Source organism: Mycteria americana, chromosome 2 (assembly GCF_035582795.1).
Source record: "Mycteria americana isolate JAX WOST 10 ecotype Jacksonville Zoo and Gardens chromosome 2, USCA_MyAme_1.0, whole genome shotgun sequence".
NCBI lineage: Eukaryota > Metazoa > Chordata > Aves > Ciconiiformes > Ciconiidae > Mycteria > Mycteria americana.
In genome coordinates, this window is record NC_134366.1 from 147,734,780 (window position 1) to 147,746,335 (window position 11,556).

At 37.9% G+C, this 11,556-nt stretch overlaps 1 protein-coding gene across 1 annotated transcript in view; it reads left to right on the forward strand.

The window, feature by feature from the left end:
* Window positions 1–9,048, forward strand: part of SLC26A7 (solute carrier family 26 member 7) — a 68,660-nt gene extending 59,612 nt beyond the window's left edge. The window contains exons 13-17 of the mRNA XM_075495745.1: window positions 1,470–1,607; window positions 3,387–3,435; window positions 6,129–6,229; window positions 8,701–8,755; window positions 8,845–9,048. Coding sequence (XP_075351860.1) covers window positions 1,470–1,607; window positions 3,387–3,435; window positions 6,129–6,229; window positions 8,701–8,755; window positions 8,845–9,014 — 513 coding nt within the window. The 3' untranslated portion in view covers window positions 9,015–9,048. The remainder of the gene's footprint in view (window positions 1–1,469; window positions 1,608–3,386; window positions 3,436–6,128; window positions 6,230–8,700; window positions 8,756–8,844) is intronic.
* The last annotated feature ends 2,508 nt before the right edge of the window (window positions 9,049–11,556 follow it).

Here is an 11,556-nt window from a genome sequence, read left to right on the forward strand (position 1 = left end):
TAACTAGTGGGAATCATTGCTGTGCAATGTTCGGGTTGTGCATTCAAGGATCCTCTTTTCATCTCACCTGGAAGGAGAATGCTCTGAACTTCCACATGTAACCTAGAGATCCCCAGCTTCCATAAAAGACGTATCTGAAAGGCAAATTAATCCTATTGCTTTTTTGGCTACTGGTGCTTATGAGCAGTGTTATTGTGGCTATTTAAGAATCTTTAGTTGCATGCATGCCTGTCAGGTAGAAAATGCTACTGAAAATATTGATAAATTTTACAGGCCACACATGATCCTGCTTATTCCTGTTTACAGCACTCGATGCATAAAAGCTTAATACAATTATTTACTGGAATATACATAAAGAACTTCATAAGTAGATGTAATATCTTTTACTAGATCAAATAGTACAACTGGAAAAAGTGGAAGACCCTAACGGCTAGCACTGTTCCTCAAGTCTGAAGCAGAAGCAGCAGAAACCAAAGCAGCTGAGAGGCGTTGCTCCACATTGAATTTGGTCTGTCTCAGACCTAATTTTCCTCAGGAAAAGAGAGACATGAGTCATAATCTGCTGAAAATGGAGAGCTAGGAAGAATGAGCGTAACTCTACCTACCTACAAAATCAGTATATTTATATATAAATATTAATTTTCTTACTAGCTTTTGAAGGTGTTTTAAGTCCACCTTGAGAATGAGAGTGCTTGTTTTGTGGGAAATGTTCCCCACTGGTACCTGGGGGTTTCCTGACCTTTATCTGATGTCCTTCAGAAATCGTTCTGGTGTATAATGTCTGTGTTTTGGGCTACACAGTTTCATTGAACGTACCTGGTGAACTGGATGAAACTTATTCAAAGAACTGCAGAGACAGGAACCAACTGACGGTTCTCGTGTAGATTATTTATTGTGTTGGTTGTAGATATGTGCTGGCAGTTTTAAATGTGTCGCGCAAGCTTGGTCTGGGTCCACTAAGTATTTCCATGGAGAAATATCCCTGTTGCACTAAAGTAATCTTCAGATAACTGAGATGAACATTTTCAGCATTCCTCAAACCACCTGCAGTGTTTGCCCCAAGTCCTCATGTACTTTTTCCAATACATATGCTTGTCTAATAAAAGATATTCCCTGTCTGCAAACCTTGCCTTGCCTATGTTTGGGGATCATACCAACTGAAACAGTGCTACTATTATTTGCCAGATAATAGTCCTTATTATTATCTATCATAATGAATATGATTTTGCTTTCATGTTAACTTTAATTAAGGATAATTTTCCTTATAGGTTACTTACTTACATTTTCTTTTTTACTTCAGTTGTGTGTGAAGACTGATCAAGACAGTTATCTGTTAAATCATTATCATAACCCAAAGTTCCTTCTAGGTTGATTTACAGGAATTTTCAGGACTTTTAAAGAAATTACTTTGTTTTTCAGTCTCCAAACCCAAGATATCTTCTCAGTATTTTGTTTATTTCATTCCACAGGAATCATTAAAACAGGTAAAGATAGTTTCAGTCAACAACCCATTAGTCTTTCTGAATGCCAGGAAATTTCATGCTGACCTGATAGAGATAATCCAGAAGGACAGCACGAGCAGCCAGGCATGTGAAGATGTAAACAAGGTAGGATGTGCTATATGCTTCAGTAATCATGGTGACGGTGTTAAGATCGTGATTGCTTTCCTTGCATTTCTTAGACAATGCAATCAGATACTGAAACAGATATAAAAAGGTAATATTTCAAATTATTAATTTAGTATAGAATGAAGTTAATCTTAATCTTAGTCAGATTCGATAAGGATTGTTTTCTTATTATTACTTGAGCAGAATATCTCTACTATTTCTATATATGATCCTGTAAAAGACATTAAAGCACTGATCCAAAGCTCTTCAAAATTTCTGGCAGAACTTACATAACCTCAGATACTATAAGGTTTGTGATTTTAAAAAGACAATGAGTAGCTACAAATCTACTTGAATAAAACGTGAGTTTTTTGCTGGAGGTGAGTCCATGAGAGATAGACACTTCATTTCTGTTTCTAACTATAAATAATTCCAGGAGAATTAAGAAGAAGGTACAAACTGGCTAAAGTTTTTCTCAAAGGTAGTGTTTCTTTTTAATTTTCTGCACTGATTGTATTGGAAAAATAAACAGTATAAAAATTATGTATAACTTGGTTTTGGAGAATATCTCCATAAGTACAGTATTTTTCAAGTTTATCTGCACATAAGTACTGCAACTTCCTACAACACTCCCTAAAAGGGAAAAAAAAGTCGTCTTATTTTTCTATCGTTACAACGAAGACCTTCCAATACTGTACAATGCTCACTGTAGGCAATTTCATCCAGTTTGGCAAACTGGGCTGAGAAAATCACAGTCATTTCCTAGATGAGTTGTTAAGACAGTGTTCAGCAATGTGTGTCCACCACCTCTCCTGTCTCTTGCCAAAGAGCTGTGCTACCCATGCCTACTTTGATGGGTGGCTTCTCCTCATTGTACAGAAATTCAGCTCAGAAATTGTGCTGGTGTTTTTCCTTGGTTGTCCTAGGCTGACTGATTTGGATAGTATGATAACAAACCCTGAAACAGAGAGAAATTACTTAGGATTTGGATGGAATTAATTTATGAGTTAATTTAATAAGTGTAATAAGTTAATAAGTTAATTTAATAAGTTCATCTGTAAGTTACTTAGGAGGGAGATTTTATCCTTTGTCTCTTCTGTAAGGTATTGGCAGTAGAGCTGCCTGAAATATTGTGCATAATTTTTTGGGGGGAATAAAGGTCTTTCTGTAGCATACAATGGGAGTGAAAAAAAATTGCACTTTGGACTTTGTTTCTGTGCTGTATTTCTGGTTTTAACTCATATTTCTACTGAGAACTTAACATTCATATTGAAATCATTATAAAAATATTTTTCCAGATAAAGGTAATTGTTTAATAAATTTACATGTCAAAAATGTTTTCACTAAAATATTAGCATAGCAGATGAGACTGCAGCAAGTAGAAAATTAATCAAAAGTTAATCTTATAAAATCACTGACAAGAATTTATCTTTTCAAGAACATCTTTCCCATCTTTTGACCACTTCTTAACCAACCCCTGCTTCCCCAAAAGCATCGTGTTCATAATTCGCTTTCTAGAGGATCCAAACATGACAGGTTGAGTCATCTAGAAAGAAAAGCGAGAGATCAGTTTGGTATAACTTTAGAAGAATACTGAGAGACATACTCAGCAAACACTATCTATGCAATAGGCTGCTGCATACAATATGATTGTGGAGAGAAGGAGTAAACTTTGATATTGAGAAACAGCATTCTTATGTATTGCATTGATTTTCTCTGGTTACTATGCATTGGACTAGTTTTCCTTGGTACGTTAATAGTTTGTTGCTTTTATTTCAGTGTGAGCAGAACACATTGCTCTGTTCATTTTCCAATGGAAGTTGTCATGGTGAGTTTATTATCTATAAATGATAGTAAAACCAAGATGGATATAAGTGTGCAAAATGGCTCCACGCTTTTCTATTTATTTCTATGTGAACTCAAGTTGTCTGGAGACTAATATTTTCAGTTAGAACAAACGCTCAATGAAGCATGAGTGCTAAACGGTGTTAAATTCTGTTAACCTTGGCCTAACAGGTCTTATTTTTATTCTGCTCTTGACTGACTTTTTAAGATTTCAAAAACAGGCAACCCATGAAAATACCTTTTCTGCAGGAGTCCCTGCTTATTTCTCATGAACCGCTGTGTGCATACTGAGACAGGTATGCAGTGGGGGGAACCACTTCCACGTTACTGCCTGGACTGGTCTTCAGACAAAGGCCTAAGAGGCTGTTTTGCTAAGCTCTGGTCTTGTTTTTCCTGCATTCACAGTGGGACTTGAATATTAGTATGCAAAAAGTAAAAATAGGGTAAGATTAGAGCCATGTTAAATTTTTGTGATCTTTAAAGCTACTTAGGAGAAAATCTCAGAAAACATCGACTGAATTATCAGTGACACTATGGCCATCAATATTGTACTGTATATCAGTAGAGAGAATAAAGGAAAAAACCTAAGGGTTTGCTTTCAATTAAGAATTAAGCTGGATAATTCCACTCTTCCCACATTTTATAACACTTAAATCAAACCAGAGCACATACATTTCCATGGGAGAGCTGCACCAACCTTTTGCAGAAGATACTTTACACAGATGACTTCATTGTGGATGGAATTAAAATACTGTGTTTATTTAAAGCACTTAAAAGCATTAAGGCCACAGTAAAGAATTTGATTTGGGGGCTGTTGTTTAAATGTTTACATTTATTAACTAGACTCATGACATTTTTATGATACCACAATGTTTAGTTTACTTGGGGGTGACAGAGTGCTTTGCTGTAACACATAGCAATGTAATGATAATGGCTACCGAAGACTATACAGGGCTATACTGTAAAATACTAAAAGAGTGCAAAGCACTTTATATGTGAGGAGATTTTTGGAAGGTCTTGGCAGTACGTATTTCAGTCCTGTTTTGGAGGAACTGGTTTCTCATGTCACAGAAGTTACAGACAGCACAAGACCTCTTTTCTGATTGCATAAGTCCTGCCTTGAGGACTTACGTGCTCTGTTGTCCCTTGTACCAACCAGTCTATGGTGACACTTCATGAGAGCTTTAAAATAAAAACCAGAGGGGAAAAAAGAAAAATCCCTATAAAAAGTAAAACAAGCCGTGAGGCTTAAATTTTTAGGAAGGAGGGGAGCAGGAAGACATAATCCTTAATCCTTACGGCAGGTGTCCTGGAAGGCGCAGCAACGTACATCTTTGTCAAAATCTTTCCTTTCTCCCTCTGGGGAATACCGATTTGCCATTGGTCTCTATCAGCACCAAAGTAAACCGCTGCTGTTGCCCTTGTCACGGGTTCAGAGAGGGAGCCGGGCTGTATCTACCCCCGTCCAGAAGCCAGGCAGCCTCTACTGCAGTGCAGGAGGCCAGCTGCGTGGGAAGGTCTCGTGAGTAAGTGACAGGGAGAAAGAGTAAGTTCTTTTGTTTCAGAGGCAGAGGAGGTGTGTAGAAAAGATTACAGTGAGCAGCCTAGCAGATCTCATAAATCCTTTCTTGGTTTCCGTCACAGCGATGTCAGGCAGGAGGTTTCCTTTGAAATTCTGTATTTTTGTTTGGTACGTATCTATTAATGTACGTTGGACAGTACAAAGACAGTAAATCTCTGGAGGTGCAAGTGCAAAAGGCTCTAGCTCTCAGACTACTGTCAGAAAGGAATTAGCACTGTTATAAATCTACACCATGGGGAAATTATAAGTTCTCTCAAGAGTTTAAAATCTTTCCTTCTGCTCTGTCAAAACCATTTAGGTTAACCCATCTTTACATTCAGAATTCCTTTCCTTCATCTCTTTTTTTGAGTTTTGTGCATTATGATAACTAACATTTGTTCACAGAGCAATGTAAATAAGATGTGCATTATTTTCTTGTTTTCCCTTTATGAAAGCCAGGAATCATTTATCTATGTGCTAGTTCAGGACACATTTCAGTGTTCAGGAGTGTGCATAATTTAAGCACAAGATGGCCTGAGGTTGAAGAATGAGTATAAGACCTTCGCAAATCTTACCAACATCTTTTTTTCTCCAGCATCAGTATGTGATAGTATATAAAAAAAGCACCATAAAATCTTAGGAAAACGAAACACTCCACTTTATGTATTTGTCTTCCTTATAGAAGGAAGGCTTAGTTAAGCCATAGGCAGGCATTTAGGTACTACAGAAATGAATGTCATATCAGAGCTTAAAAGAGAGATATATTCTCTCTGTATCCCATGTAAACTTTTCCAAACAAGCCAAGATATTATCCTGACTCATTTAGAAATTATTCAAATCTGAAGAAGCAATTCTTTAATTCTTGAGCGACTATTCCTGTCTAAAACATCTCACTAATGATATGTTCTGCCCGTCATCACTTCATCCCATTGCTCTGAAGGTCCTTCATTTGTGCTTCTAAAATGTGCCATTTGCTTGACTGATATCCCAGTACATAATAGTAAAATTTTTATTGTGACAATTTGGGCTTATTTTGTTGAACTATCATTATTCTTATATGCATTTCTTGACTATTCTCCCTTTTAATTAAAGTTTTTCATTTATCAAATGTGTAGGTGAGTCGTTTCAGTCATGTCACAGTGAGCGATGTGTTTTGATATTAGACTGCAGTGGACTGAATTTCTTTGACTACACTGGAGTCTCAGTGCTGCTTCAGGTATTCATGATATCAGACAAATTCTGTATATAGAAATATAATTACACATACAGGTTACTGGAGCCAGCTACTAGTCACCTCACCTATATCAGTGGATAAGCATGAAACTCATGGAAAAGATGAACACAGATTTGGTATTAAACTGCATTGTGTTTATACATAGAATTATATAAAAAATAATTCTAAAGATTTTGCGTGATATTCAGTGCAAATGTAAGTATCTGTACGTAATGGAGATGAGTTTCTGAACTTTTTTTTTCTTTTATTTTAAAGCTGTTTTAGGTCATATTTGACCCTGTCATATCAGTTATGTCAGTTGCAGTGTAGCTATGTGTAGATTTACCGCTTTAAAATTTCAGCTTTTAATTCTGTGATTTTATCTGTATGTCCTGCTTTCCACTAAGCCAGAGGTCTTAGTGATCTCCATGTTTTCTTCTGTGGGTTACATACCTAGCAGGCTGGGCTCCTCAGGCATTGCAGGAGCTCCAAGAAGCTCCCAGAAGACCAAAACCAGTAACCACATAATGAGCAGTTCTATATAGTGGATGAAAAATTATGGTCAAAAGCTATTTCTTACGTTTCCATTGGGTCTGGCATTTAATAGATGTGTAGTGGGTACAGATTTAAGTGGGTATGCAAGGTTTCATTCATATAATTTTTCTGAGTAAGACAGAAGACCAGATTTGAACTTGGGTCTCAGCCCAGGCCTTTTCTTATCCTAACCATTTTCTCAATTTACTGCAGTGATTAAGCAGTGAAGTAAGTGCTGCCTTAAAAATGTTAAATTCAAACTATGTATAGGTGGGGATATAGTATAAAATAAAACTGGAAAAATTAAATAAGCTGAGTGGGAGTTACTCTTTATTATGTCTCACCTCAAAATGTAGGGCATTCAATAAAATTATTAGATAAAATGTTGTGGTTTAGCCCCAGCCGGCAATTAAGCTCCACACAGCCGCCCGCTCACCCTTCCCCCCCGGCGGGATGGGGGAGAGAATCGGAAGAGCAAAAGTAAGAAAACTTGTGGGTTGAGGTAAGAACAGTTTAATAATTGGAACACACACACACAAAAAAAATAATAATAAAAATTGTAATGAGAAGGAAAGCAATGAGAGAGAGAGAGGAACAAAACCCAGGGAAAAAAACAAGTGATACAACTGCTCACCACCCGCTGACCGATGCCCAGCCCATCCCTGAGCAGTGATCGCTGCCCCCAGGCCAGCTCCCCCAGTTTCTATACTGAGCATGACGCCATATGGTATGGAATAGCCCTTTGGCCAGTTGGGGTCAGCTGTCCTGGCTGTGCCCCCTCCCAGCTTCTTGTGCCCCTGGCAGAGCAGGGGAAGCTGAAAAGTCCTTGACTAGTGTATAAGCACTACTTAGAACAACTCAAACATCAGTGTGTTATCAGCATTATTCTCATACTAAATCCAAAACACAGCACTATACCAGCTACTAGGAAGAAAATTAACTCTATCCCAGCAGAAACCAGGACATAAAGCATTAATTAAAAAAAAAAAAAATTGTGAAACTGATTTCCAAAAGATCTTAGAGACCCCAGAAATAGAAATTATATCAAAGAAGTGTTAGACAAATTTGTGAGGGGTAAGTCCATCATCGGCTGCAAAATGCGCAAGTTGAGAGCGTATTTTGCCTCTGAGTAAATGACTGGTCCAAAACGGAGTTACCCAGGGGAGGAACACACCCAACGTGTCCTCGTTGTTACACTCCTTCCCGAAATATCATCACTGCTGCTAGAGGGATTTGTAGACTGAGTCAGGCTTTTGGTTTATTTTTAAAAATAGGGTATTCTGATGTGGTTCTCGCTGAATCTCTTCTCTCAGAATTGTTCCACTTTGTATGGATTATTTAAGCATTTTTTGAAGGAAGGACTGCTTTGGATGTTGCTCATCTGCCAGAAAAGGCCCTAGTCTGGTTCTAGAGTTATTTTCACTTTTTTTACTTTCTAGCTTATTGAATACTTAGTCTCTGTGAAGTTGAACATTTTTAAATAAAGGATAAAGAACAACTTACTGCAGAATGTAGCATGACGGTTATGGTGCTTTTCTGATAGCCTGCTGGAAGTTTCAAAGTTTCCTAGGTGCGATTCATGCCTTTGTGGACTGGTAGGTAAGCATGTGGAGAGGAGATGGGGAAACTTGCTGAAAAAGGAAAACTGGAGGAAAAAAAAAAATCTAACAAATACAATTTTAAAAGTGCTAAATTGTTGATCAAATTGAGATTTAATTCATTTTATCACCAGTAGAGCTGTAGAGCACTTTGAGGAGGGGGGAGTAATTCGTGTGGGTTGGTGGTGTTTGCATTATAGAAGGGCTCGCTCTGGTGGCTGCTGGCAGAACAGCTTCAACAGCAGCACTGCCTGCCTGCTCTGGATACGTTCTTTTCGGGTATTTGGTTCTCTGTTGGTATTTGAAACAGGCTTTTTTAATTTCATGTTTTCACACATATAGATTTACATGGACTGTAAAAACAGACACATCGATGTGTTGCTAGCACACTGCAAAGGCAAGTATCAGCTTACAGCAAAATTTTTAACATGACGGTTTATATATCCTCACTACTTTATCAGTGCTCAAATGTTTGTTTTATTGCAGCTTCCTTGATAAAAGCAATGCAGTACGGTGGAAATCTTGAATCTGAAAATCCTGTCTTCTTTGAATCTATTTCTTCAGCAATCGATGCCATTCAAATTCACAGGGTGAGACTTACAGCAGGGGTAGGTGAAGTCTGGAGGGCTTCTTGGATGCTCACAGCAATTCATTAAAGTCTGGGGAAATCTTATTTACCCAGTGAAATTTTTGTGTAGAAATCTTTTATCTGTCTAGTCTCTACATCTGGTCCTCGCCTCTGGACTGCAGTTATCAAGTTTTTCCTGCTAGCACTCTCTTCCCATCACCGTCTCTCCTTTAGCAACAACTTCTCGGTCTTCTATGCTAGATCCAGAGGCCCTGTATTGTGGTGCATTAATCTGGGTGCATTCTTCACTGGAAAGCGTAATGTCATCTAGAAATACCTAACATAGCCTCTTGGTGAGGCAAATTAACTCTCACCTCGTTCTGCATTACTGAAACTACATTCCTGCGGTCCTCATTCTGGGTTGCTTACAGCTACTTCACACAGAACTGTACTGTTCTGACCGAAACGCTTCTGGATCCTTAGCAAGTTTTTTTCGAGCTAATAAGCTTGTGTCTACCCTGCTGTGTTGGCTCACTGGTGGAAAGAGGGGGGAGGAATTGCACGAGGTGGAAGAGAGAGCTAGAGGGAGAAGGAAGGCTTGGCTCAGAAATTGAGGCTTGAGGCTTGAACATGCATTTGCTTGAACATGTATTTACTCGGTCAGTAATTCTTGTATTCCTTGTGAAAAAGATGTAAACCTGGGTTTTCCTTATAAACTGTGAGCCATTTCCATTGTAATCCCAGCATAGCTGAGCATGCATTACAAGTAGTGGACTTTCCCATGGTTTTATTTATGATTCCAAACATGGCTAGAGCTTGGCTCAGAGCACTTTGGAGAGAGGGCTCATCATGGTCTGTGGTTTTGGGGTTTTTTTTCTCCACTTTATATTCTACTAATTAAATTAGAGTTGCCTATGGACAAAATCACTTTCCATTGATTTATCCAGATAAGGTGAGTTGGCACAGTTGGTCTAGTGGATTGACCAGAAAAACATGTTCTCTTCAGAGCTTTTCAACATTTTTCATTTTGTTGCCCTGCAAAAGAAATAATTTACTAAGTAGTAACTGCAGGGCAGAAATAATGGGGATGACTATTGTATATTTTGTCTGGGTCTGATTAGATGATTTAGGATGACTGTTGTGTTATAAAATGTCTGCATTCTTTATAGACATTAATTAAGCTTCCTAACATTCTTGTAAGATAGTTATGTACTAGCATTCCTGTTTTATGGAAATGGGACATGGGAAGACCAGGACAAATGTCCAAAGTGAAAAGGGATAGTTAGCGCTCAGAAGCCCACTTTTCTAGGAACTGATCCCATGTTTCTACCAGAGCTGCTAAGCAAATCAAAGCTCTCAATAGTGGCTTAGCAGATTAGTCTGAAAGGCTTGCATGCAGCCTCAAATTTTAAATGTAATTATGAACAGTGTATATATGCTGCTGATGCCTCTTCAGAGTATTCAGAGTATGTGATTTGGGTTTTTTTTATGTGTCCCTTGCATTTAACACCTGAAGATAAGATGAACAGGAGTAAAAAGGCAGGGTGAGCACAATAGCAGCACCACACTGTAACACAGTCTGTCTATGTACTCTTCCTGTGCCTTTTTAAGATGCTGATGTCAGCAGGAATTTTGAGTGTTTATATGAAGGAAAAAAGGCAGGATAGGATAGGATAGGCTAGGCTAGGCTAGGCTAGGCTAGGCTAGGCTGGAAAAGAACAGAAGGAAGGAGTTGGCGATTTATGGAAAGTGATTCATTCCGATTTACATTTCAGCTTCCCCCCACAGCAGGAAATAGTCTTTCACCGGCAGAAAGGTAGAGGCAAGAGGGCTTCATGGTTCCTTTTCATCTCTGCTGCTGTGCAGAAATGCAAAGGTGCTCTTATCTACATCCTCCAAGGTTAATGTCATGTAATTCTCATTTTTATGTTGATAAGTTGGTAAGAGAATCATCTGTTGCTTTATGCAGTTCATCCTCATCATAAATAACTTTTTGATTTATTAGTCTTTATAATGGTGGGATTTTCAAACTAGCACTGCTTCATCTGCTAATTTTACATGATATTCTAGGAAAACATTGTAATACATTTTTTTCTGTTTCTCTCAATTTAGAATTACAGCAAGTTCAGTGAACAGAGTGAAGTGTGATGTCAACCCACTGAATATGGCTAGTTTGATCTGCTCATATTCAGAATGAACTACACCACGGTTTCTCCTTAGCTTTTTTCTCCAGGGGATCTCATAGATGATCTTTTGTATGCCATATATATTTACTACATTCAGTAATGACAGATCTGCCATTCAGAAAAAAATCTTTCAGCTGCCATGACTCAGAGAATGTTCATACAATTGTTCTATAGTGGTTTTATATAATATTTTTATATACATTTAGATACAAATTATTATAAAGCAGGCATGAGGTACTGTGTTTACCAGTAAGGTATAGTCTTTTAGATATCTTCTATTGTAACATTAGTTGTAATATGCATCTGTAGTTTTGTGCATGGAATAATGAGACATTATGAATTCTTAAAACCAGTGTGTTATAATTGATACAGTACATACAGGAAGCCATATACCAGTGCATACTCTGTTTCTAATGGCTTTACTTACCCTTTCTTCTGTTCAAG